The 27937-nt window shown below is 48.0% G+C and overlaps 1 protein-coding gene across 5 annotated transcripts; it reads right to left on the reverse strand.

Annotated features, from left to right (window-relative positions):
• Positions 1-2992: 2992 nt before the first annotated feature.
• TNIP2 (TNFAIP3 interacting protein 2) lies at positions 2993-27547 on the reverse strand. Of its 5 annotated transcripts, none has more exons than XM_032492837.1 (6): positions 27184-27547; positions 14818-15105; positions 6224-6313; positions 5412-5743; positions 5197-5312; positions 2993-3734 (listed from the first exon to the last, which is right to left on the reverse strand). In XM_032492837.1, exons 1-6 carry the CDS (start codon positions 27460-27462, stop codon positions 3517-3519), a joined length of 1323 nt encoding a protein of 440 aa, XP_032348728.1. In that variant the 5' UTR covers positions 27463-27547; the 3' UTR covers positions 2993-3516. The 5 variants fall into 5 exon arrangements, with proteins under 5 accessions (XP_032348728.1, XP_032348718.1, XP_032348739.1 ...); XM_032492827.1 differs by having other exon boundaries at positions 6224-6316; XM_032492848.1 differs by having other exon boundaries at positions 5193-5312; positions 5477-5743; positions 6224-6316; positions 27184-27537.
• Between the last annotated feature and the right edge of the window lie 390 nt (positions 27548-27937).

Here is a 27937-nt window from a genome sequence, read left to right on the forward strand (position 1 = left end):
AATATTGAGCATTTTTTCATGTGCCTACAGGCCATTTGTATGTCTTCATTGGAGAATTGCTTGTTAAGTCTTCTGCTCATTTTTGGATTGGAGATTTTTACCTACAATCTATTTAATGGAAATAGGGCTATTCAGGATTTCTATTTCTTCTTGTGCCAGTTTTAGTAAGTTGTGTTTTTCAAGGACTTTATCCATTTCATCAAAGCTGTGAGATTTATCAGCTTTATAAATTGTTCATACTATCCTCTAAGTATCTTGTTAATATCTAAGTGATCGCTAGTGATGTCCCTCCCTTTTCATTCCTGACATTAACCATTTGTTTTCTCTTTTTTTCTTATCGGTCATGCTATGGGTATATCAGTTCTATTACTATGTAAAAGAACTAATTCTTGACATTGTTGGTTTTTCCTCTGCTTTCTATTTCATTGACTTTCACTTTTACTATTTCCTTCTGTCTTACTTGGGTTTAATTTGCAGGCCTTTTCCCAGCTTCCTGCGATGAGCACTTGGATCACTGAAGTTTACCCTCTCTTCATTTCTAACACATGCCTTTCGCGCTATGAAACTTCCCTTAATCATCTCTTTAGCTGTGTTCCATACTTCTTAGCAAGTTGTATTTTTATTTTCATTCAGCTCAAAATATTTTCTAATCTCCATTGTGATTATTTTTCCCATGGACCGTTTAGAAATATGTTGGAAATTTAGTAGTTATCTTTCTGTTATTGAGATATGGTTTAATTTCACTATAGTCAGAGATCATAAATTCAGTGATTCTGTTTTTTGGAATACGCTGTGACTTGTTTTATGGTTCACCAAACTTCTCTCTTTTGGTAATAAGCATTCTGTGTATACCTGAAAAAAATTATAGTTAGCTTTTGTTGGATGTAATGTTCTAAATTTGAAATCAGACCAAGTAGATTAATAGTGTTGGTTAAATCTTCCGTATCCTGGCTTTTCCCCTGCTTGTATCAGTCACTGAGCTAGGTACGTTAAAGCCTCCATGGTTACACATTTGTCAGTTCTTCTGCTTTGTATTATTACCTCTACACAAGGTTAGGAATGTTGTGTATTCCTGACACACTTGCCCTTGTATCATGATGCAGTGCCGCTCTGCTTCGGGTAGTATTTTTTGACTTAAAGTCCACTTTCGTCTGATGCTCATGCTCGTGTTGTTTACCGTGGGTGTGGTGTGCCTCTTCTATCTGTTCCAGTCGGGTTCCCACGTTTAAAGTGTATCTTTTGCAATGAGCATACAGGTGAGACATATTTTCGTCTGGTGTGACAATCATTGTCCTTCAATCAGAATGTTTGGTCTGTTTACTTTTAATGTAATTATGACATAGCTGGGTTTAAGGCTACAGTCTTGCCAACTATCTTCTGTCTCTCACCTCTTCCTCCTTCCTTTAGTTCTCCTAACTTGTCTTGCTTTGAATTAATAAAAACATTATTTTTCTGTTCTATTAGCTTTTTAATTCAGTAGTTTCATTATTATTTCAGTGGTTACCCTAGAGATTGTCTCCTTAATTCATTACGGTCTGCTGTAAGTCAGTGCAAAACCCTTATAACTGTGTAAGTTCATGAAGCACTCCCCACACCCACCTAGAAAGCTCTTGCAGCCACGTCTGCAACGCTTTAAACCCGCAAGACGTTACTGTCGGAACGGCCACGAGTCATGCACACCTGCCCATTCCCATGCTCTTCCTTCGTTTGCCTTTCTATAGAATCACTTCCCTTTAACCTAAAATATTTCCACTGTATACTTACTTCTTGTAGTACAGTCTGCTGGGTATGAATTTTGTTAGCTCGTGTATGTCTGCATCGTCATCCTTCATTTCTTACGTCCAGTTTTTTGGGTTTTTTTTTAACTGTACCCTGGACTTGCAGTTCACGTGGTGTAAGGTCCTGGATTCCACTACCTGTTTCTGAAGAAAACCAGATTTTGTTCCAACAGGGCAGTGAATTACTGGCTGGTTGCCTGTTTCCATTTTGTCCCAGGATATCCACTCTACCCCTAAAATGCGGCCTTTTGAGGGTCTGAGAGGAGAATCCAGGCATTTAGCAGCCACTCTGACCTCCCGGGACTCGGCTTCGAGTCGTCCCCTGGCAGTGCGCAGCCGTGGGGAGCCCCACTCTGCTCGGCCTGCTTTCCAGCTGCTGTTCTCGCCCCAGAATTTTCAGTCTTACTCCAAACCTGCGCGACTGGAGGCCGGCCACGGATTTGAGGGCGGCCTTCCTGCGGCTCCCTTCTCTCCGATGCTCCCAGCTATTTCCAGTGCCGAGGGTTCTGCAAACTCCTCCAGCTCCTCAGGGCAGTGAGACGGAGGCTTTCTGTGGCAGTGATAGCACCTCACAACACAGCCTGATCGCTTCCAGTTGGTTTCCTGGCAAGACGGGTGCTCGGGGAATCCCACAGAGGAGGGGACACCCGAACTGCAGCTGGAGGAGGCTGGAGTAAACGGAAAGGCTGCGAAGAGCGGTGCAGGCCGAGGCAGCAGGTGCTCCCAGCGTTAGCCCTTCATGCTGACTCCACACAGGACGTGCAGACCGTGCAGCGACGAACGTGCGCTTGGGAGCCAGCTTTGTCACCTAGCTACTGTGTGACTTTGGGCAAGTGACCTTATCCCTCTGTGCCTCATCATCCACACCCATGCTGAGATGACAGCAGTACCTCCCTCTTGGAATGGCTGTGAGGGTTAACTGCGTCAACACAGCTGCCCCAGCAACCTGACCCCATGGGACGCCGCAAGCAGTCCGCCACCTGCAAGGCTGCTTCCTCCCGCCTCGTTTCCAGCCCGCGACGTCACACCCTGGGCAGGGCTAAAGCAGGCCAACCACAGAGGCGAAGTGACTGGACCCACCACCGACCCTCTTTTGAGGGCACCAGCAGGTGTCAAACAGTAGGAGTGTTTCTTCTCGCACTGGTCCAGCCCCTGCCCAGATGGAAATGCTGCCAGGTCCCTGCACCCAGCCCCCAACATGGTCTCAGAGCAGACACTGTAGCAAGTATGTTTATTATAAAAATAAGTAAATGTGAAATAAATGAGTTGTATCTTCCGGATACACAACAAACACTGCAATGCAATGTCTTTCAGTGCAGACACAGGGCTCTGCGGTGGCCGACGTGCCGTCACGATGCTGGGCTACACATGCCTCCTGGTGGGGGCGGGGCTTCCACCCTGGGGACCACACACGTGGCCCCACGGCAGCCCACCTCTTCCCAGCAAGCTGCAGCACCCCCAGGCGCAGCTGGGCAGGGCTGGCGTGCTGGCCTGTGGGCGTTCCTGCACAGACTGTCACAGTCTTGGCCTGATGGCTTGGGAGACCGAGCCCCACATCAGAAGCGAAGCTGGGCCTTCCCAGGCACACACGCTCACACCCTCCCCTCTGCCTCCAGCCCCACCGGAAGTTCCCTCTGGCCGAGGAGGGCCGAGGTGAAGGCTCCAAAGCACCTCCGGCCTGTTCTGGGGTCCTCACTGGCAGCACTCGGCCACGTGCCTGAAGAGCTCGTCGCCCTGCTCATCGCTGAAGCACTGCAGGCAGTGAGGGCACTGGAGGTCCCCCTGGCCTCTCTGGTTCGCTCCGGGGTGCCCGTGCTCCGCAGGGAGTCCCCGCCGCTGGGACCCTGTCCCAGGCCTCCGGCCACCAGGTGCTGCCAGCTCCAAAGCACCGGCGTCTAAGCGCCTGGGCGTTTTGCTCCCGGCGTGAATCCAGCAGGAGCCTGTCTCTCGAGAGTCCTAGAAAAAAGGCAAGGAAGGGTCCACTTACATGGCTGGTCCTGGGCTCCAGCAAGCAGACATATCCGTCGCCGAGTGGGACTGGCACCTTCCCTGGCGTGGTGCCGCAGCCCAAACAAGGACATGCTTAGTGAACGACTGAGGAGCCACAGAGCTCCTGCCTGTGCTCATGAGGGTCAGGCCTGAGTGGGTGGAAGTGTGTGGACCCATCAGCCTGAGAGACCCACCCCACACGCCTCCATGGAGAGTGGGAGGCACAGCTCAGGACAGAGAGCCCGGCAAACTGCCCTCGTCTGTGGGCCCAGGCGCCTCCAGAGACAGCAGGACGTGCCCCTGGCCCAGCCGGCACCCGCGCCCAGACGTCAGTCACGAAGCACCGCGGCCCCGGTGCTCATCACTGCTTGTTTGGGAACCTCATTCCAGGTGGCCTGGTGTCTGTGCCACACGGGAGTCTGGTTCTTCCCTGGGGCCATGGCTCTCAGCTCACACCTTCAATTCCACCGCCCATGGGGGTGTCATCAGGGGCGGAGCAAGGGCACCCAATGCCCGAGGGCACAGGCTGCAGCTGAAAGGGACACAGAGGCCACTTAGTGCAAATGCCCTAGTCCTCAGCAGGCTCTGGTCACTCCTGTGGCCACCAACAAGGCCCACCAGTTTTGCTGGACGGGGCAGTGCAGGCAGCTCCTACCGCCCTGAGACTGAGCAGGAGGGACAGCTCCAAGGACAGCTCAGTATCCCCACCCCACCGGGGTGCACAGGTCCCCAGGGCCACCGCCACCGTCCCGTCTGTGTCAGGACAGACGCTCTTTGGGGGGCCCAAGGTTTGCTCCAGGACAGAATATGTATTCGGTACTCTGAGCAGCTAAAGAAACAAAGCTCTCGTGAGATTTCTGCAGCACGCCAAGCAGATCCAGGGAGGAGAGGAGGCATGTGGGTAGCAGGTTCTGCAGGGAGAAACCTCCAGTTCCCACTCAGGCCAGGCGTCCTGAGAAGCAGCCCCCTGGTGGGGACAGCACTGAGCCCAAAGTGAGGTGCAGGGCCCACCGGCCTGCAACGCCGATCTCCATGCCCAGGGGCTCGTTATCAGACACCTGGGGCCTCTGTGTCCACACCTGCGTGACAGTGTGACTGGGGTCCCTGCCTCAGAGCGAGAAGAAGACACGCATGCAGGAAGCTCCCAGGAGGGAGCCTGAGCTCAGGACATGCCCTCTGGGTGCAGGACATGCGCCAGGCCAGCCACCTCTGCCGTCACACGACATCATGCCAACCCCATCTACAAACAAACATGGGGAGAAGTGGACAGGTTCCACCACCAAGTCCAAGCCCCGGGCAAGGAGGCTCTGCCCAGAGTGGGGAAGCAGGGTCTGGGCAGACACACGCAGAAGAGCTTGAAGTTCACGAAAGGAAAAGAAAAGAAGCGCTCAGTCTGGGCGGGAGGAGACGCGCCGCCTGCTCTACCTGCCTCCAGGACGCCCGGGGCTGCAGGGAGGCCAGCTGTTCCTCCAGCTCCTCAATCCTGCTTTGAGCCCGCTCCCGATCGGCCCTCTCTGATGTGAAGTCATCCTTGTACGCGAGAATCTGAGAGGAGACACACTTAGCTGTCACCACGCTGCTGTTTCTGCTCAAGGAAGGAAAAGTCCCCGCCAGACTTCTCCAGCCTCCCAGCGCCTCCCAGACCTCGGCTCAGACTGCCCGACACGGGGCGATCTCACGGCGGGGCTGCCGAGCCCAAGGGGCGGCACCTGCTGCTCCAGCATCTGCACGCGCTCCAGCGCAGCATCCCGCACCCGCCTCGCGGCCGCCAGCTCCTGCTTCACTTCTGCACAGTCGTTTATTTTCTCCTCCAACTGTCTGTTGAGCCGGGAGATCTCCTTCCTCATCAGCTCGGGCGGAGAGGGTGTCTCAGGCTCGTGGGGGGCCTGCAGCCCCTGCAGCTGCGCATGGAGGCCCCTCACGTACTCGTCCCTGCTGGCGTCGTAGCGCTGCCACTTGGCATTGAGGTCTTCCACCTGAAGAGGCCGACAAGCTCCTGGTGAAGGCGGCTGAGACATTTGCTCTAAGCCAGTGCTCACCCCGGGGCTATTTATTAGCAATAATGAGCTGGGTGAGTTTTCCCTTTAAATTAAAGTTGCCTTTGCTCTGTGCAGAGGGGCCACTGAGACCGCCAGACAAACCTAAGACACGGTGACGATGGCCACCAGCAACCACCTTAAGCAGAAGTAAACCTGCAGCAATTTTTCTGCCTTAAAGGCTATCCTTGATGGTAATTCTTGTACCTCATTTATCAACATGTGAACTATCATGGAGGGGTGGAGGATGGCCAGGCGTGTTGTGTGCATCCTTTTAGCAAAAATCGGATCTCTGGGGACTATGTGTATCAGCCAAGTTGGCCCGAGGGCAGCGGGAACCCTGGCACAGCCGAGGAGAGGGCCCGCACCTGCGGTTCATACAGGGAGGCTCTTCCCGTGTTAAGTATTACAGACACTCACGTGAGTCACTTTCTGCTTTAACAGTCGATTTTCTTCCCGTAACTTCTCAACAACAGCGTGGACAGAGGCATCCCCACCTGCACACTTCGGCTGCTTAAGGAAGGGACAAAGATCTTGTCAAGCTAGTGGAGGAGAAGGAACTTGAGCTCAACTCCTCTCACAAATACAATAAAACCACAACTGACTGCTGGACAACCATCACTAAAAAAGATGGAACCTACCAAAAAAAACTCTTCTACAACTGGAGACATAAAGCGGGAACCAAAGCGGGTGGAAGGAGAGGTGCGCTCACGATATGATCGGGTCCCACACCCCCTGGGTGGGCGACCGCAGCTGGGGAATAATGGCACTGTGGAGGTCCTCCCACGGCACCGAGAGCTCTCAGCTCCGTACCAGCTGCTCCAGCCCAGGGCTCCGGCAGGCCCCCCGAGCATCTGGCTTTGACGGCCAGCGGGGCTTACTTGCAGGAGCTCCACAGGACTGGAGGAGACAGAGTGTGCTCTGAAAGAGCACACAGCCTCACACGGACCAGGGTCAAGGGCCAAAGCAGTGATGCATAAGAGCCTGGGCCAGGCCTGGCTGCTGGTCTTGGAGGGTCCCCTGAGGAGGTGGGGGGCAGCTGATGCTCACCCTGGGGATGTAAAAGCTGGCGGTGGACGGATCAGGGAGTGTTCATTGGCTGACATCTTGCTTGGGTCATTAGCACCAAGACCTGCCGCACCCAACAGCCTGTGGGCTTAAGTGCTGGGAAGCCTCAGGCCAAACAGCTAACCAGGCGGGAACACAGCCCCACCCGTCAGCAGACAGGCTGCCTAAAGACTTCCTGGGCCCACAGCCACCTCAAGGCACAGCCCTGGACACAGCCCTGCCCACCAAAGGACCAGGACCCAGCTCTGCCCACCAGTGGGCAGGCACTGGCCCCTGCCACCAAGAAGCCTGCACAAGCCTCTAGTCCAGCCTCATCCACCAGGGGGCAGACACCAGAAGTAAGAAAACTGTGACCCCACAGCCTGCAAAACCGAATCTGCAAATGCAGGGCAGACCCCTACCCTGGCATCAGCCGGCTTCCTGGCCCTCAGGTGACAAGAGGGCAGAGTGTACTGCTGGGACGCATAGGACGTCCCCTACAGAGGGCCACTTCTCCAAGGTCAAGAAATGTACTTAACCCATCAGGTGATAAAAATACAAATAGAAATTTAGACAAAGTGAGGTGGCAGAGGAGTATGTTCCAGACGAAAGAACAAGATGCCACCCCCGTAGAACTAAGTGACGTGGAGATGGGCAAATCCACCCAAGAAGGAGTTCAGAGTAATGATCACGAGGACGGTCCACGAACTCAGGGGAAGAATGGACGCACAGAGCAAGAAGTTAGAAGTTTTTAACAAGGAGTTAGAAAATATAAAGAACCACCAAAGAGACCTGAAGACTGTCATACCTGAAATGAAAAAACACACTAGAAGGAATCAACAGTAGAATAAATGAGGCAGAAGAACAGATGAGTGAGCCGGAAGACAGAGCAGTGGAAGTCACCACCACAGAACAGAAAAAAGAAAAAGAATGAAAAGAAATGAGGACAGTTTAAGAGAACTCTAGGACAATATCAAGTGCACTAATACTCACATTGTAGGGGTCCCAGAGGGAGGGGAGAGAGAGGAAAGGGCCTGAGAAAATATTTGAAGAGATAATAGCTGAAAACGTCCCTAACCTGGGAAAGGAAACAGCCAAGTCCAGGACGTGTAGAGAGTCTTACACAGGATTAATCCAAAGAGGAGCACACCAAGGCACATGGTAATCAGACTGACAAAAAATTAAAAGATAAGGAGAAAATATTAAAATTAGCAAGAGAAAAGCAACAAATAACATACAAGGGAACTTCCATAAGGTTATCAGCTGATTTTTCAGCAGAAACTCTGCAGGCCAGAAGGGAGTGGCAAGATATATTTAAAATGATGAAAGGAAAAACCTACAACCAAGAATACTCTATCCAGCAAGGCTCTCGTTCAGATTCCAGGGAGAAATCAAAAGCTTTACAGACAAGCAAAAGCTCAAAGAATTCAGCACCACCAAACCAGCTTTACAACAAATGCTAAAGGAACTTCTCTAGGTGGAAAAGGCAAGACCACAACTAGAAACAAGAAAATTACTAAATGGAAAAGCTCAGCAGTAAAGGCAAACATACGGTAAACAAAGGAAATCATCCACATACAAACTAATAGGGAAGTTAAAAGACAAAAAGAGTACAATCATCTGTATTTACAAGAAGCAGTTAAGGGATACACAAAACAACTCGATGTAAAATATAATATCAAAGCCAGTCATTGTGAGGGGAGGAAAGTATGAACACACTATTTGTAATGCATTTAAAATGAAGAGATCAGCAACTTAAAACGAGCATGTATATATACAGACTGCTACACAAATACCTCATGGTATCCACAAACCAAAACTCTATAGTAGATACACACAAAAAGGAAAGAGGGCTCCAGACATAACACTAAAGACAGTCATCAAATCACAAGAGAACAAAAAAGGAAAGGAAAAAAAGACCTACAAAAACAAATGCAAAACAATTAACAAAATGTCATTAAGAACATATGTTGATAATTACCTTAAATGTAAATGGATTAAACACTCCAACCAAAACAAAGAGACTGGCTGAATGGATACAAAAACAAGATCCATATATATGCTGTCTACAAGAGACCCACTTCAGATCTAGAGACACATACAGACTGAAAGTGAGGGGATAGAAAAAGGTATTCTGTGCAAACATAAACCAAAAGAAAGCTGAAGTAGCAATACTTGTATCATACAAAATAGACTTTAAAATAAACACTGTTACAAGAGATGAAGGACACTACATAATGATCAAGGAATCAATCCAAGAAGAAGATATAACAATTGTAAATATATATGCACCTGACATAGGAGCACTTCAGTATATACGGCAGCTGTTAACAGACATAAAATGAGAAATTGACAGTAACACAGTAATACTGGGGGACCTTAATACCCCACTTACATCAATGGACAAATCATCCAGACAGAAAATTAATAAGAAAATACAGGCCCTAAATGACACACTAGACCAGATGGACTTAATATTTATAGAGCATTCTATCCTAAAGCAGCAGAATACATATTCTTCTCTAGGGCACAAGGAACATTCTCTAGATAGATCACATGTTGGGCCACAAAGCAAGCCTTGGTAAACTTAAGAAAACTGAAATCATATCAAGCATCTTTTCTGACCACAATGTTATGAGACTAGAAATCAACTAGCAAAAAAAACCTGCAAAAAAACACAAACATGTGGAGGCTAAACAATATGCTACTGAACAACCAATGGATCGCTGAAGAAATCAAAGAGGAAATCAAAGACATAGTGACAAACGAAAATGAAAATCCAAAACCTATGGGATGCAGCAACAGCAGTTCGAAGAGGGGAGTTTATCGTGATGCAAGCTTATCTCAGGAAATAAGAAAAATCTCAAACAACCTAACCTTACACCTAAAGCAACTAAAGAAAGAACAAAACCCAAAGTTAATAGAACAGAAGAAACCATAAAGATCAGAACAGAAATAAATGAAATAGAGACTTAAATAAATAAATAAATGCATAGGAATGATGAATGAAACTAAAAGCTGGTTCTTTGAAACAATAAACAAAATTGATAAACCTTTAGCCAGAGTCATCAAGAAAAAGAGAGAAGACCCAAACCAATAAAACCATAAATGAAAAAAAAAAAAATTACAACTGCCACCACAGAAATACAAAGGACCATAAGAGACGATTATGAGCAACTATACCCAAGAAAATGGAAAACCTAGAAGAGATGGGCAAATTCTTAGAAAGATACGATCTCCCAAGACTAAACCAGGAAGAAATAGAAAATATGAACAGACCAATTACCAGTACTGAAATTGAATCAGTAATTTAAAAACTCCTATCAAATGAATGACAGGATGAGATGGCACAGGCGAATTCTACCAAATATTTAGAGAAGAGTCAATAACACCTGTCCTTCTGAAACTATTCTAAAAATCTGCAGAGGAAGGAACACTTTCAAACTCATTCTATGAGGCCAGCATCACCCTGATACCAAAACCAGACAAAGATATCACAAAAAAAGAAAATTATAGGCCAGTATCACTGATGAACATAGATGCAAAAATCCTCAACAAAATACTAGCAAACTGACTCCAACAATATATTAAAAGAATCATATACTATAAGTGGGATTTATTCCCGGCATGCAAGGATTTTTCAATATCCGCAAATCAATCAATGTGATATACCACATTAACAAATTGAAGAATAAAAACCATATGATCATCTCAATAGATGCAGAAAAAGCTTTTGATAATACTTAGCACCCATTTATAATAAAAAACTGTCCAGAAAATGGGCATAAAGGGAGCACACCTCATCATAATAAACGCCACATATGACAAACCCACAACGAACATCATACTCAACGGTGAAGAACTGAAAATATCTCCTCTAAGATCAGGAACAAGACAAGGATGCCTCTCTCACCACCTTTACTCAACATAGTCTTTGACGTCCTAGCCACTGCAATCAGAGAAGAAAAAGAAAGAAAAGGAATCCAAACCAGAAAAGAGGTAGTAAAACTGGCACTGTTTGCTGATGACATGAGAAATCCTACACAGAAAATCCTACAGATGCTACCAGAAAACTACCAGAGCTCATCGATGCATTTGGTAAAGTTGCAGGATACAAAATTAATACACAGAAATCTGCTGCATTTCCATACACCAACAATGAAATATCAGAAAGAGAAATTAAGGAAGCAATCCTATTTACTACTGCATCAAAATGAATAAAATACCCAGGAATAAACCCACCTAAGGAGGCAAAAGATCTGTACTACAAAAACTGTAAGATACTGATGAGAGAAACTGAAGACAACACAAATGGATGGAAAGATAATACCATGTTCCTGGATTAGAAGAATCAATATTGTTAAAATATCCATACTACCCAAGGCAATCTACAGATTCAGTGCAATCCCTATCAAACTACCAAGGGCATTTTTCACAGAACTGGAACAAAAAACTGTTAAATTTGTATAGAAACACAAAAGACCCTGAATAGCCAAAACAATCTTGAGAAAGAAGAATGGAACCAGGGGAGTTAGGCTCCCTGACTTCAGACTATACTACAAAGCTACAGTAATCAAACAGCATGGTACTAGCACCAAAACAGACGTATACATCAGTGGAACAGGACTGAGAGTCCAGAAATAAACCCACACACTTATGGTTAATTAATCTGTGACAAAGGAGGCAAGAATATATGTTGGAGAAAAGACAGTCTCTTCAAAAAGTGGTGCTGGGAAACTTGGACAGCTACATGTAAAAGAATAAAATTAGAACATTCTCTAACAGCATATACAAAAATAGATCAAAATGGATTAAAGAACTAAATGTAAAATTGGATACTATAAAACTCCTAAGGAAAACATAGGCAGAACACTCTTTGAAATATATCTCAGCAATATTTTTTTTGGACGTGCCTTCTAAAATAATGGAAATAAAAACAAAAATAAACAAGTGGGACCTAATTAAACTTAAAAGCTTTTGCACAGCAAAGGAAACCATAAACAAAACAAAAAGAAACCTACGGAATAGGAGAAAATATTTGCAAACTATGTGACTGACAAGGGATTAATTTCCAAAATATATAAGCACCTCACACAGCTCAATATCAAAAAGACAAAAACCCAATCAAAAAATGGGCAGAAGATTTAAATAGACATTTCTCCAAAGAAGACATGCAGATGGCCAACAGGCACATGAAAAGATGCTCGACATCATTATTCGAGAAATGCAAATCAAAACTGCAATGAGGTACCACCTCACACCAGTCAGAATGGCCACCATCAAAAAGTCTACAAATAATAAATGCTGGAGAGGGTGTGGAGAAAAAGGAACCCTCCTACACTGCTGGTGGGAATGTAAGTTGATGCAAACACTATGGAGGACAGTATGGAGGTTTCTTTAAAAACTAAAAATAAAGTTACCCTATGATCCAGCAATCACACCCTTGGGCAAATATCCAGAGAAAACACTAATTCAAAAAGATACATGCACTCCAGTGTTCACAGCAGCACTATTTACAGTAGCCAAGACATGGAAGCCACCTAAATATCTATCGACAGATGACTGGATAAAGAAGTTGTGGTATATATACAATAGAGCACTACTCAGCCATAAAAAGGGATGAGAGAATGCCACTTGCAGCAACATGGATGGACCTAGAAATTATCATATTAAGTGAAGTAAGTCAAAGAAAGACAAATGTCATACGATATCACTTATATGTAGAATCTTTAAAAAAATTACACAAATGAACTTATTTACAAAAGAGAGGGTCTCACAGACATAGAAAACAAACCTAGGATTACCAGGGGAGAAAAGGGGGAGGGAGGGACAAATTGGGAGTTTGGGATTGGCAGATACAAACTACTGTGTACAGAATAGACGAACAATAAAGCCCTACTGTATAGCAGGGAACTATATTCAATGGCTTGAATATAGTCCCTGTAATGAAAAAGAATAAAGAGAGCTAAAAAAAGAAAGGGACAAAGACCAGACAGCGAGTCAGCAAACATGACTGTCACGTGCTGCAGCAAGAGAGGTGGAAGTCACAACTGGACATCGAGGTGGCAGACAGGCACTGCAACGTGGCAGATGGCAGCCGTTCATTCCACAGAGAAGTAAGATGGAGACGGGAAAGGACCTGCAGCTTCCTGAAAGTAAGAGGGAGGGGTCATCGCCCTCGCCCTGGCCCAGCCCACACTACACTGGGGCCAGGCCACACAGTCTTCCCATCACCTGAGATCTTCCATCCTCAGAGGGGGCAGGCGGGCAGAAGCCTAATCCCATTATACACCAGAGAACATCCCAACACAGGGCCACAAAACCGCCAGGAGCAAGCCTGGCCGTGGACCCAGCTCACTCCCTCTGAACCCACGACTCCATCAAGCTGCAGACCATCAGGGTCAAATTCAGCAATTCTGACCTGTGCCTCACACAGGGCCGGGGATTCAGCCTAGAAAGCCGCAAGCCAAACCAACCCTATCTGGTGGGCAGAACTAACCCAAGATCTTCTGAAAAGTCCATCTGAACCCTAGAAATTCAGTGCATTTAACAGTACAGTGGGCTGTACGTTGGTGACATTATTTTTGAGAATTCCCCTCTAATGACAAAGGAACTACACATCCTACCCAGCAGGCCCCGGGAAACCCCGGGTGACTCAGCCAGCCCAGGGCTGAGAAGTGACGCTGATTTGGAGACTACTAAGAGCCTCCGGCCCCAAGCCTGCCCAGGCCAGCCGTGACGTGTGACTGCTTTCAAATCTGCAGAGGGAAATGACACAGTGACTCAAAATCGGACAAGAACACCGCCTCCTCCCAGAAAGCACTTTGGTTTCTGAAATATGCTATGTTCTTTCTGAGGTTCCCTTTTCGTGGAATCCACCCAGCTGAGACAGGTGGTTCTCAGACCAAGGTTCTCCCCAGCGGGCTCCCCAGCAAAGCTGCTGCTAACGGGCTGGGTGGCCCATCCGCCCCCGACGTCGCAGAGGACATTTCTGTGTCAACCCTGGCGCAGCCTCAGAGAACTGCCTGGAAAGGACCTGCAGGAGGGTAGCCTGGGAGGGGCGTGCACCACATGCCTGTCTCCCTGTCTGTCCCACGGGCACAGGCTGGGGTCGGGTGGAAGAAGATAGGCAGGGAAGGTGGCCTCAGCCCAGTTGTTCTCGCCACCCTGACGCCCAGGAGCCCCTGGTTTCTCAGGAATGGGATTCCTGACGTTGAAACCCACACTGTCCCCTCCCCCACCAGCCCCCACACAAGCCACAGCCCAGATCCAACCTGTGGTGGAGGCCCACCTGACACCTGGCCCCACTGTCCCCTGCCCCTGCGCAGCACCTGGCCAGGGGTCACAGATGCATGGAGGGGCTCTCTGTCCTCATGTCACTGATGAGGATGACCAGGTCGCCCGACAGCGGCAGGCCGTGCTGCTGCGAGGACGTACCCAAGCGCCAGCTGCAGAGATGCCAGTGTCAGCCCCGTGGCAGAGCCCCAGCTACGCCAGCCCTGCTCTGCTCAGACACGTGGTGCCCCCGATGTCTGGTGCTCACAGATCTCAAGACGCTTGGGGCTCAGCCCCTGCCTGGGCAGCACCTGGAGGCACCACCCCGCGCCTCACTCTGTGGTCTCCCCACCTGCCCCCCCCCCAACACTCAGCACAGCCCCTCCTGCCCCAGTCTGCCTGCGTCGTCCTCAGCTGCGTCTTCCCACCTGGGCCCAGGATCAGCTACGGGTCTGGGTGCGGCAGCTGGTGACACAAGCCATCTGCTTTCCTGTCACCTCTGCACATTCCGCCATTCTAGAAGAAATCCCTGGGTGGGCAGGCTTTGCCCCAACAGCTGACCCTCACTATCAAGAACACAAGTGGGCTCTGGGTGCCCTGACCTCCGTGACAGCCCAGGGGTCCCAAGGTGCAAGGCAAGGCCTCCCGCCACACCCAGGTCTTCACTGCAGTTTGCTTCCACCACGGCCTACCTCAGGGCTCCTCTCTCCCGCGTCCCCCTGTGCGCGCTGGCGTTCATCCAGACACTTGGCCAGATGCTGGCACATGTGGGCAGTAGCAGCCAGAGTTCTTCGCAGCTGATGGGTCTCATCCGCCAAGGAGCGGCACAGAATGTCGCTGGCGGCCCGGGCCCGTTCCTTCTCCTCCACGCTTCTCCTCAGCAGGGCTACTTCCCTCTCTCGCTCACACTCTGGCTGGTTCATCAGCTGCTGTGTCTCCCTCTCTTTTTCTTCTAGTTGCTCAGAAAGTCGCTCGATTTCCTAGGCAGAATTTAAAAGCAGAGTTTATTTGATTAAAAAGAGCAATGTCAGAAATAAATGTTCATAAAGCAAAAGAAAGGCACCCATCAGCAGCTAACACACACGCTCACCTGGGGGCTGGCTTCTGATCTAATAATTAACCTCGGGGATTTCAGCCTATAATCTATCTGAAACACCGTCTAAAATTCTCTTTCCATGAGCAAATTCGTAATTTTAGATTTTACATCATCAAATTACTAAGTGTGGCAATTCCAAACGCCCCGTAATAGGAGGGTAGAAACTCCACTCCCCAAATGTTATGCCCACGTCCTAACCCCTGGTACCTGGGAATGTGTTTTATTTAGAAATACAGTCTTTGAAGATACAATCAGTTAAAATGAAGTCCAACTGTATTAGAATGGACCCTAATCCAATGACTAGTGTCCTTATAAGAAGGAAATTTGGACACAGCACAGAGAAGGCCACGTGATGACAGAGGCAGGGACCAGAGTGACGTGTCCACAAGCCGAAGAACACCAAGGATGCCGGCGGCCACCAGAAGCTGAAAGAGGAAAAGAAGGGGCCCACCAGCACCACCCCGAGCCTCAGAGGGAGTGCAGCTCTGCTGACAACACCTTGATTTCGGGTTTCTGGCCTCCAAAATGCTGAAGGATTAAATTCCTGCTGTTTTAGGCCACTCAGCTTAAGGCCCTTTGTTACAGAGGCTCTAGGAAACTGGTATTCCTGACCCCAATTAATTTTTTTAAGAAGTCCTGGAAATTACAATTTCCTTTAAACCCAGCCTTAACTTTGTGCTTTCCCATTTTCAAAGAACTTTCCAGCATAAACAGTACATGAGGGAGGTAAAGCAGGATAAGCCAGTCCTCCCTACGAAGGAAGAAACAGCTTCAGCAAAGTCAGGACGAGCCTGAGCTCCCCAGGGAGGAGGCGGTTAAGAGAAGGGTCTGGGCTCCGCGCAAGGAGGGGTGACACCAGGAACCCAGAACCTTCATACCACAGTGGAACGAAATACGGGGCCAGATTACTAATGGAACCCTGAACATTATTCTCTTAACTGCTTTAAAACAAAAACAAAAATGTGTGCATGGTTACAAAAAATTCAAACAAACAGAAGGAAATAAAATGGAAACTTAAATTCCTTTTTTCCCACCAGCCCCTTGGCCCCCAGCTTCACTCTCTAGAGGCAACTATTCACTATTTGGCCAAGCATCTTTCTGGAGCGTTTATAAGCTTCTTTAACACGTGTATTTTTATACAAATGGACCTACAACACCGTTCTTCACCTACTTCTTCCCTCCTTCGTAATAAACCTTATTCCACAGCAGCACAGGACCTGCCTTACACTTTAACCACAGCCTGGAGCTTCCGACAGGCGGCCGCTTCCTCGTACTCATGCAAATAGGGCCATGGGACAAATGTCCAGAGGTCGCAGGGCTGGGATTGCTTTAAGACCGGGGTTAAGAAATAACTGGTGGAACTCGGGCACACAGCCAGACCTGGGTCCCACACCACATCCACAAGGCAAGGGCTGCCCCCAGCTCCTCCACCCAAACAGCCGGTGCATCTGTGTAACCTCCTCCGCGGAGAAGCGCACGTGACCACACCGCTCCAGCCAGATAACCCAGGGAACATGCTGGAAACCTTGCCCTCTCTCCGACAGGGAATTTTTGAGTCTTCCCCTTCCTGTTTTCCTTGGACTTCACTCCAGAAGTGAACAAAAAGACAGAAAAGAAGAAAACCTCCACTTAGGGTGCTCGGCTGGCTCTCTTGGTGAAGGCCTAGAAGGAGAGGCTGTTCTAGATCTGCATTCCACAGCAGGGACTCAAAAGAGGACAGAGCAGAGGCTTGGGAAGACGGTGAGGGGTCAGGCCCTGGCAAGTGCAGAATTAGCAGAACTGGTGACGGCGGGTGTGACAAAGTGTAAAAGGGAACAGCTCACTGGCAATGAGCCCAGAAACTGCGATTTTTGCCCAGAGGTGCCACATCACTCCTTCACATCTCACTGCCCTCTGACTTCACAGGAGTCACAATCTCAGGGGTACCTGTCGCTCAGCCTGGTGAGACCCATTCTTGTACAGTCAACACCTTAGTTTTCCATCTCATGGCCCTGACGACCTCAGCCCTGAGTAGAGTCCATGCCTTTCTGGACTGAAAGAGAAATAGAGGCCTTTCTCTGAAAGCCGGCCAGTCGGCACCTCCTCCCAGCAGACGGCCCTTCAGCACCACGCTGAACCTGCAGGACTGGGAAGGGGGCGTTGGGGGCCACTACCCATGGCCTTCTGAGCCCGTCCACACAGCTGTGGGCTGCCAGCTGGTGCCAAGTCACTTGGTCTGGGTGAGTGCGATGGGGCATTTATTTACACAAGTGAGAACCAACTATGCCTTAATGTAAAACACTATAAACAGGAAAAAGAATGCTAAATCCCAATAGAAGCTCAGGTTCTCACTGCTGATCACTTCTGAACCTAAAAAAAAACCCAGGCCTGTTTCTTGGTCTTGGATTTGTTTGTTTTCTTTAAACTCTGACCAGTTTTGAAGGCATGATCAGCTGTTTCAGGCCCTGTCCCACATTCTTACTCTGTGGACAGTGCAGCTAGAGCCCCTCCCTCCACAGTGTCCCTGACGCCAGGCCAGCCACGGCCCACCCCGCACCTGGGTTGCTTCTCTCCACCAGCATCACAGCTCCAGTGCTGCCCTGTCACTCCTGGTGGGATGGAAGTGTCCGAGAGCATGGGCCTTTCTTGTCACATTCTCCCAAGCTAGACCTAGCTACCCTCCACAGCGTGGTATAAACACCAACGGCGCACCGAGAGTTCTGCAATGAGAGGGCACCTCGTTACACTCTAAAGTTACTCGAATGAAAAGCCGTGATTTCAGCAGCACAACAGAGAAATGTCTATCCTGTCCCCACCTGACGCTGAAATGCATTCAGCATAAATACATGCTATTCATACAAAACCGCTATCAGTATACACACAAACACAGATAATACAAGCACAGATAGAAAGTCTATAGACAATACCAGTGAAGGCTAGTCTCCCATGGAACCATAAAGTTAACAAACTCCTAAGCCCCTGTGACACCCACGGTGACAGCAGCAACAGCAGGTGCTCTCTAGGCCCCTACTCTGCTCCAGCTGTGCAGCCTCCACGCCTCCTATGAGACAGCTTCCGTCATCTCCCATTCCACAGGCGGGCAAACTGAGGCTCATGGGGCCCAGGGAGCTTCTGGAGTGACCGGGCAAGGAGGCAGCAGTACCGGCCACTCCAGCCTCACTGCTCCCACCTACCACAGCTCCCTCACATCTTCTCTGAGGCTGGAGGACTTCAGGCAGCACCAGATTTCTAAGCATCTTTCCTTTCTGGTCAAATGGAGACAGTAAAATAAGCAACAGGGCAGCACCTCCCGGCTCAGGGAGCTCCCCAAGGACACGCTCTCTCTCGTCCCCACACCCCAGCCATGGGCACTAGCCCGGGCCCCGTGTGGATGCCCGATCAATGTCTGGGAATAAGACCGGGTAATACAATGAGCAGGGCCCTCTGCTCAAACTGTTTACCACACAGACGTGGAAAACTCCCAAACACAAGGCTGACTTGAGGGGTGAGCTTGGTTGAACCTGAAGGACTCACTGGCCTTATTTTTTGTCTTCAAAATCCTCTTTGAAACATCAGTTTAGAAATAACCTGGCTCTCATGGAGACTAGCCAGGTGACAACATACACCTTCCTTGGGGCTGCTTTTTCCCTCGCTGCTGGGAACCTGCCAGAGCTGGAGAAACAGGTAAGACCACGGGGAGGTCACGCGCTGCACAGACGGGCGACCCCCACAGAGGGCTGCCTGACCTGTCCTCCCCGCACAGTGCGAGAGGCCCCAGGCTCCCTCAGGCCCCCAGGCTCTAGACGCTTGCTGCTTGCTCTGAAGTGGGAGAGACGCATATGGCTCGTCTGACTAAGTGCCACTGTCCAATCAGTAACAGCTCTGAGGATACAGAACACAGGCACTGGTGCCACACAGCGAGGCCTGTCCCAGAATCCTGGCTTAAACACACCGCCGTGATGCACGAAGTCAGCAAATGGCTGATGTCCCCTGGGACAGCCCGTTGCTGGGACCTAGAAGTCCCATGGCTCCACTCTCGGACACAGAAGTGTCAGGAATTCTTGTAGCAGTCTGGTGGACTGGCCTTTAAAACAAGAGGCACAGCCTCTTGGCCCTCGTCCCTTTATTAATCTGCTTGGCCATGACAAAGTCCACAGACAGGGTAACCTGAAACAACAGAAGCTTATCCTCTCATAGTTCTGGAGGCCAGAGGTCCAAAATGCGGTATTAGTGGGCCATGTGCATTCCAGGGGCTTCCTTGTCTATCCAGCTTCTGGTGGTGGCCTCTGCTCCTCTGCCTGGGGATGCGTCCCTCCAGTCTCTGCCTCCATCTTCACTTGGCTGTCTTGTTAGGTCCACCCTAATCCAGTATGATCTCATTTTAACTTATTACACCTGCAATGACCCTACTTCCCAACAAGGTCACAGTCACAGTCTCCAGGTGGAGAGGAATTAGGAGGAGACACTGTCCAAGCCAGGACAGTCCCATTTCTCTCTCTCTCCTGGGCAGCCCTCAGTGGGTGCCCACACGCAGGTTACAGCCCCACCCATGGCTATCCCTGTAACCAGCAGCTGATGGGACAGTGAGAGGACAGGAGCAAACGTGGATTTTACGAAAGGCCAATTCACTGAGCCTTTACCACAAGCACCAAGCACTGTAAGAGTCCAGTAGGGGATCAGGCAAATAGGTAAGGACAAATCCAAACATGGCCTGGAAGATTCTGAGAACAGAACAGAGGAGGCAGCACCAGGAATCTGTCTCCCCACCTAAAGAACAGTTCACTGGCAGGATCTGTCTATTGCAGCTATTTTGGAACTCTGGAGTCCTGAAGACTTGCTACCTCCATAGGAGGACTCGGACAATAAATCTGTCAATTTCAGCTCTTAGTACAGTAGCAGCTACCCATCCCACCCACAGCCGTGCCACTGGAGGCCATGCACCTGTTTCTGGAGCAGCCTGCATACAGCTTGCAGGAGCCAAGGTGGGCAAAAAAGACCCTGTTCTCCAAATACTGGGTATCTGTGCTCTGATTGCTTTTTGCTGCTTCTGATTACAGAGGTGCAAACAGGCAGACAGACTTGTGGCACCTCCTCCTACTGTAGTAAGACCCTCCCTCTCCAGCTGAAGTGACTTCCAAGGGATTTAAAAACCTAGTGCCCTTTTCTTCCCCCTTTCATTTTTCTTTTTCCCCTTTTGGGAGCCAGACACTAAAGACTAGGACATTCAAAGAACTACACAAAAGGGGAAAATTCAAAAGTGATCACACATTCCCAGGGAAAGGTGCAGGCTCAGAAAAGACCTGAGAAACCTTAAGTTATGCCTTAGACTGATCCCTGGTACAGAGAAAACCTACAAGAACCAAAGAAAAACAAAAACAATAATAAAAAAAATAGCAAATCATGGGGAAGAAGGGTAATCTGATTTCCAGAAATACCACATTATTACAAATGTCCAGTTTTTAATCTTAAAAAAAAAGCACAGGGCATTCAAAGACACAGAAAAATATGGCCCATTCACAGGGAAAAATAAATTAACAGACAATGCCCCTTGAAAAGAACTTCTGCTAGATCTTCTAGACAAAGACATTAAAACAACCATCTTAAAGACACTCAAAGAACTAAAAGAAGATGTGGAGAAAGTCAGAAAGCAATATATGAATAAAACAGAAACATGAATAAAGAGGTAGAAAACCTAGAAAAAAAACAAAAAGAAATTCTGGAGCTGAAAAGTACAATAACTGAAATTGAAACATTCACTGAAGAGATTCAAAGGCAGATTTGTTCAGGCAGAAGAGTCAGCAAACATGAAGATAGGACAATGGAAATTTTCAAGGCTAAAGAGAAAGAATAAAAAAAAAGATTGAAGAAGAGTAAATAGAGCCTAAGGGACCCTTGGGACACCATCAAGAAGAGCGACACACGCGCTGCGGGAGCCTGAGGAGAAGAGAGAAAGGGGCAGAAAGAGTATTTGAAGAAACAATGGCTGAAAACTTCCAAATTAGATGAAAGACATGAGAATAAACATCCAAGAAGCTCAATAAACTCTAAGAGGAATCCCAAAAGACCAATACCAAGACACATAATAATCAAACTTCAGAAAGCCAAAGATGAAAAGAGGAGTCTTGAAAAAAGCAAGAGGAGCAACAGGTCACAGACAAGGGATCCTGAACAGGATTATCAGCAGCCTCATCAGACACTCTGGAGGCCAGAAGGCAGTGGGCCCATACATTCAAAGTGTTTAAAGAAAAAAACTGTCAACCAAGAAGACAGAACTGTCCTTTAAAGTGAGGGAGAAAGTAAGGCATTCCCAGATAAACAAAAGCTGAGAGAGTTTGTTACCACCGGACCTGCCGTACAAGAAGCACTCAGGGGAGTCCTGTAGGGTGAAATGAAATGACACTAACTCAAAGGACCACACCTCAAAGCTACATGAGGAAATGAAGATGCCAATAAAGGTAAAGGCATGGCCAATGATAAAAGCTGGAATCACCGCAACAACATTTTATAACTCAATTTTTTTTCTTTTCTACATGATATGAGGCTAAAATACTTTTCAAAAATTACTAGTCTAAAAGTTGGTATTATTGTAATTTTGGTTTGTAGTTCCACCTGTTATTTCCCACATGATTTAGGAGACTAATACATTTAAAAGATTAGTTTATATTTGAGGGCACACAATATATGAAGATTTAATTCTGTGAATTAACATCAACAACCAAAAGGGGTAGGGATGGTTCAGGGCTGTATGTTATTGAAGTTAAGCTGGCATAAATTCAAATTAGTGTTGTAACTTTAGGATGTTAGATGTAATTCCCACGGTAATCACACACACACACAAACAGGTACAGAATATACAGAAAAGGAAATGAGAAAAGAATTCAAATATTTCATATAAAAAATCAAACACAAAAGACAGTAAAGCAGAAAATAAGGAATAAAAAAATGGTATAAGGCATACAGAAAACAGATAGCAAAATAACGTAAGTATTTCATCCTTATCAGTAACTACTTTAAATGTCAATAGATTAAAATCTCCAATTAAAAGACAGAGATTGGCAGAATGGATAAAAGCATATGATTCAACCATATGCTGTCTAACAACAGACTCACTTTAGATCCAAAGACATATATAGATTCAAAGTAAAAGGATGAAAGACATATTCCATGCAACTAATAACCAAAAGAGAACAGGAGGAGCTATATTAATATCAGACAAAATAAACTTTAATTCAAAAAAGGTTAATTCAAAAAAAGTTACAAGAAACAAAGAATATATTACACATTATATATTGATGTATTTAATATATCAAGAAAATATAACAATTATAAACACTGATGCACCTGATAACAGACCAGCAAAATATATGAAGCAAAAACTGACAGAATTGAAGGGAGAAAGAGACAACCCTACAATAATAGCTGGAGACTTCAAAACCTCACTATTATAGATAGAACAACCAAACAGACTATAAGTAAGGAAATAGAGGACCTGAACAACACAATTAATCAACTAGATCTAACAGACATGTACAGAATACTCTATCCAACAACATACACATTCTTCTCAAGTGTACATGGAACATTTTCCAGGATAGACCATATGTTAGGTTACAGAGTAAGTCTCAACAGATTTTAAAAGGTCAACATCATACAAAGTATTTCCTCCAACTATAACAGGATGAAGTCAGAAATCAACAACAGAAGTAAAACTGGAAAATTCACAAAATTGTGGAAATTTAAAAACATACTCTTTAACCAAAGGATCAAAGAAATCACAAGGTAATTAGAAAATACTTAAGAGATAAATGAAATCACAAGGTAATTAGAAAATACTTAAGAGAAAAGTGAAAAATGTACCAAAACTTACAGGATCCAGTGAAAGCAATGTTAAGGAGAAAATCTATAGCTATAAACACGTTAAAAAATAAGAAAGATCTCCAATCAACAACTTAACTTCCAACTTAAAGAATGAGAAACAAGAACAACCTAACCCAAGGCTAGCAGAAGGAAGGAAAAAAAAGTATCAGAGCAGACATAAATGAAAAAGAACAGAAAAATTACTACAGAAATCAATGAAACCAAAAATTGGTTCTTCAAAAAGATCAGCAAAATTGATAAACCTCTAGCTAGGTAGACTATGAAAGGAAAGACAGAATACTCAAATTACTGAAATCAGAAATACAAATAGACCCACTACTACCAATTCTACAAAAATAAAAAGTGTTATAAAAAGAATACTATGAACAATTGTACACCAGCAAATTGGATAATCTAGATGAAACAAATTCTCAGAAACACAACACCTACCAAGACCAAATCACAGAGAAATAGAAAAACTGAATAGATCTCTAACTAGTAAGGAGATTGAATCAGTAATCAAAAATCTCCCAACAAAAAAAAGCTCTAGAACTGATGGCATCATGGGTGAATTCCATCAAACATTTAAAGAATTAATACCAATCTTTCCTAAGCTTTTCAGAAAAACTGAAGAGGAGAGAACACTTCCTAACTCATTCTATGAGGCCAGCATTACCCTAATATCAAAGCCAGACAAAGACACTAAACAGAATTACAGACCAACATCCCTTATGTACACTGATGCAAAAATTCTCAACAAAATAGTAGTAGACAAAATTCAGCACATATTAAAAGGATTATACACCATGACCAAGTGGGATTTTTTTTTTGTGGAATGCAAGGATGATGAAACATACAAAAATTGATTAGTGGATGTTAACTAGACTTACTGTGATAGTCATTTCGTAATATATACAAATATTAAATCATTATGTTGCACTCCTGAAAAACTAGTATGTCAATTATACCCAAAGGAAAAAAAAAAGCTATTGACACTATAATACCAGTGTTCTGGTTTGGAAACTTAGGTTAGCTTAGTTTCCTATTTAAACTATGTTCAGTACTTCCCCACTACACATCCCTCCATCACTTTTACAACTTGCTTAAAGGAGTGAGCATTTATATGCATGTTTGATTCCACAATTTGAGGGCAAGAATTGGCAATTGATCATCTTTGATCATCTAGCCTAGTGGTTAATAGAATGTGCAGTTAACAACTTTATAACGTAGTAAAGCCATCATAATTTGGCCCAATCTAATTTTACAGCCACTTCCTATTTTATTCTCTAAACACTCTTCACTATAATTATACTGAATTAACACTGCTACAGATTAACACTACTACTGGCACAACTCTGATACTGTAAACATTTTTGTGAAATGAATGTACTATACTTAGTTTTGGGAAAAATAGAAAAACATAACCCATGATGCCTGCTTATACATAGTCCACTCCCATATATTAAATGCTCAGTAAATGCAAGCTCAGTAAATAAAGACCTAAGTGGCAATTACAGATGACATTCACATCTGGGCATCAACTATGTGCAAGAGATTATGCCATATATATATATATATATATATATATATGAATTATTTCCATTTGCACTTTAGTTCTACTTTCTACATGTTGCAAACTGATCATGGTCTTGACATAGGTAACTTTATCGTTAGGGTCTCACTTATAATACCTGAAGACAATCAGACAATTCCTGATAAATATTTAGTAAACAGTAATGGCATGAGAATGAAGTCTTTGGGGGGACATGAAGCATAATTATGTGTTTGATGTTTGTTTTCTATCTAGGACTTGGGATTAATCCCTCAAAATGAACAAAATGATATCATTAAATTTTTCCAATAAGATAATTTTTCACCAGATTTGTTACACATAGATTTAGGTAATACATTATTCTGTGGTTAAGACCACAAACATATTTCATCAAAAAAATGAAAGACAGGAAGGAAGGAAGGAAGGGAGAAAGGAAAGGAAATCGACCAATGTAATACATACATCAACCCCATCTTATCCCTGCCCTGGGTACTAGCTTCACGGGTCCTGCCTCGCCCTGATACATCAGCTTGCAGCTTTTCTTTCCTTGTTCTGCCATGCTCTCTAATGAGTGGAATAGTATACACCCTTTATAGTAGGCTGCATGAGGCTCCTTGTGTGTGTGTATTGTGTTTTTGGTTTTTTTTGTTTGTTTTTACCATCTATCTCTGTACCTCTCTTGATCTTGTATGACTGAAACTATACCCATTAAACAACTACTCCCCATCTCCCCACTCTGCCCTGCCCCTTCTCTAGCAACCACCATTTTACCTTCTGTCTCTGTGATTTGGACTATTCTAGATTATTCCTACAAATGGAATAATACAGCATTTGTCTTTTTGTGACTTAACATAATGTCCTTAAGGTTCATCCGTGTTGTAGCATGTGTCAGAATTCTCTCTGGGTTCTGGTTAGAGGCTGTGGGGCCAAGGGATACTGGGGACACATGTCAGCTGAGAACCAGCTGCTACCAGACTGCAAGTAGAGTGCTGCTCTGGGTACGATGTGCTCTGATCGCCACTCTGCACTAAGAGCAGTGGTGTAGACCAGGTGACTTCCTTCTGCCCTGATGAGTTATAATCACCTTTCCCAGGAAGAGGGAAAGAGCTGGAGTGAGGGAGCCATCTGGCTTCTGAAGGCATTTAAAATGATGCGGGTAAGAACACACTGACATGATATTAAGCAAAACTGCAGAGACAGCATGAACCCACAAGGACTCCACTCCTCAGAGCCAACACGGGCACACTTTCCTCAACCCAACGCAGACACATAAACCTCAGATTCAGTATGTGCGAAGTACCCTCAGACTCAACACAGGCACACGCTCATCAACCCAACCCAGAGACACACATCCCTCAGACCCACTGTGAACAAACACACACCTATCAGAACCAACGTGGACACACCTTCAGAACCAACACAGATCCACAACCTACAGACCCTAGTCAAAACACACACACCCCTCAGACACCGATACGCACACACAGACACCCCACAACCCGCAGGAACACATGCCCCTGTGAACCAACACGGCACACACAACCCTCGGGCGCACAGCGCTCAGAACTGAAGTGAGCACGGAACCCTCGGAACCAACACATGCATCTGGGGAAACGCACCCTTCAGAACCCGCCAGACTCTGCATCCCCGGGCTCTACAGGGACACGCACACCCCGCAGACCCAACAGGGGTAAACACACCCAGAGTCAGCACAGACACGCACCTTTCAGAACCCACACTCAGACCCACGCGCCTCCCTCACAACTGAACGCAGACAGACACAGCCCTCAGATCCCACACACGAGCAGTTCCCTCAGAAACCTGAGTGACGCACCCACGGCGACCCACACGCGACCTGGTAAGACCCTTAGCCTCAGCAGAGGCCCACCAACCCCAAGAACCGGGACGGGCACACGCCCCTTCCCGAGCCGCGCGCCGGGGCGCACCCCCTGGGGGCAGCACGGACACACGCGGCCTTCGGAGCCCGGACGGGCAGGTGCAGCCTCGGGAGCAGCGGCGGCAAACAAGCCCCACCCCCGCACGGGCACACGCGGCCCTCAGGGCCCAGCGCACAGACACACCCCTCAGGGCCCACGCGCGCACACAGACGCACACCCCGCCAAGAACGCTCCGCGGTCGCACCCCGCTCAGGCCCACCGCTGGCGCACACACCCCTCGGAACCTGACGCAGGCACGCAGCCCGCGAGCCTACACGTCCACACCCCGCAGACACTAGCGGGCTCTTGCCCCTCAGAATCGACTCGACACGCAACCCTCAGGCCGGGCTCGGCAGCACCCACCGCTGCGGCCGCACAAGGAACGCCGCCCCGGCCAGCACAAGCACCCCCGCCGCAGAGCTCAAACAGGCGGCCCAGCCCTCCGCCGCCCTCGGACCCCGACGCGGACGCGCAGCCGCGAGCCCTCCCACGGCGCGCGCCGCGCGGAGCCCAGCCCGGACGCGCGCTCCCCGGCACACGCCCTCAAACTCAACTCGGGCGCAGACACCCGCCAGGGGCGACGCGGGCACACGCCGCCCCGCGCGCCGAGGAAGCGCGGCTCGCGCGGCCCCCGCACCTGGCGCAGCGCGGCCTCCGCGGCGCTGCCTTCCCGCTGCCGGAGCTGCTCCCGGAAGCGCGCCACCTGCTCCAGCAGCGCGTCCACGAGCGACGGCGCCGCGTCCCCCTCGAGCGCGGCCAGACGGGCGCGGAGGCGCGCTATGAGGGCGTCTCGGGCGGCCAGCTGGTCCTGCAGGCGCCTCAGCCGCTGCCCGGCCTCGTGGTACAGGCCGCAGAGCGCGGCAGCCGTGCGCGGGGCCCCCTCCCGCCCCCCGGACCCCGCGTCCCCCGACGACATGGCTGCGGGCCTGGCCCGAGGGCGCGCGGCGCCGGCAACTTCCGCACCGGGTCCGGACGCGGGGCCCGCCTTCCGGGAACTTTTCCCGGCCCGCCCCGCCCACCGCGGAGAGCCGGCTCGGCTCCGCGGAGATCCCAGGCCCGCCCACTTCCGAGATCCCGGCCCCACCCACCTCCCGGCGGCCAGGGCCCGACCCCATTCCGGCCCCGCCCACCGCAGAGAGCCGGTTTCCGCCCCGTGGAGACCCTGGCCCCGCCCACCTCCGAGCGGCCAGCCCCGCCCCACCCCAGGCCCGCCCACTTCCGAGATCCTGGTCCCTGTCCTGGTCGCCAGGACCTCGCCTGCCCCCATCCCGACCCCGTCGCGTATCCTGTCCACCCGCGGGTGCCTGGCCTGCCCCGGCGGCCCCATCGCCCCGCGTAGGGGGTTGATTTCGGAAAGTCGGCCCGGACGAGAAGAGGGGTTGAGCGGTCTC

The sequence above is a fragment of the Camelus ferus genome, chromosome 2 (assembly GCF_009834535.1).
Source record: "Camelus ferus isolate YT-003-E chromosome 2, BCGSAC_Cfer_1.0, whole genome shotgun sequence".
NCBI classification, from domain to species: domain Eukaryota; kingdom Metazoa; phylum Chordata; class Mammalia; order Artiodactyla; family Camelidae; genus Camelus; species Camelus ferus.

Bases quoted from the DNA above. Each gene is read 5' to 3' on its own strand.
- TNIP2 (XM_032492827.1), bottom strand. From the start codon at position 27,462: ATGTCGTCGGGGGACGCGGGGTCCGGGGGGCGGGAGGGGGCCCCGCGC. The intron at 6,317-14,817 runs GTAGGCCGTGGT...CCCTTCCTTAAG, and splicing joins CGGGAGAGAGGAGCCCTGAG to CAGCCGAAGTGTGCAGGTGG. The intron at 5,744-6,223 runs GTGAGTGTCTGT...CGGCCTCTTCAG, and splicing joins TAAAGCAGAAAGTGACTCAC to GTGGAAGACCTCAATGCCAA.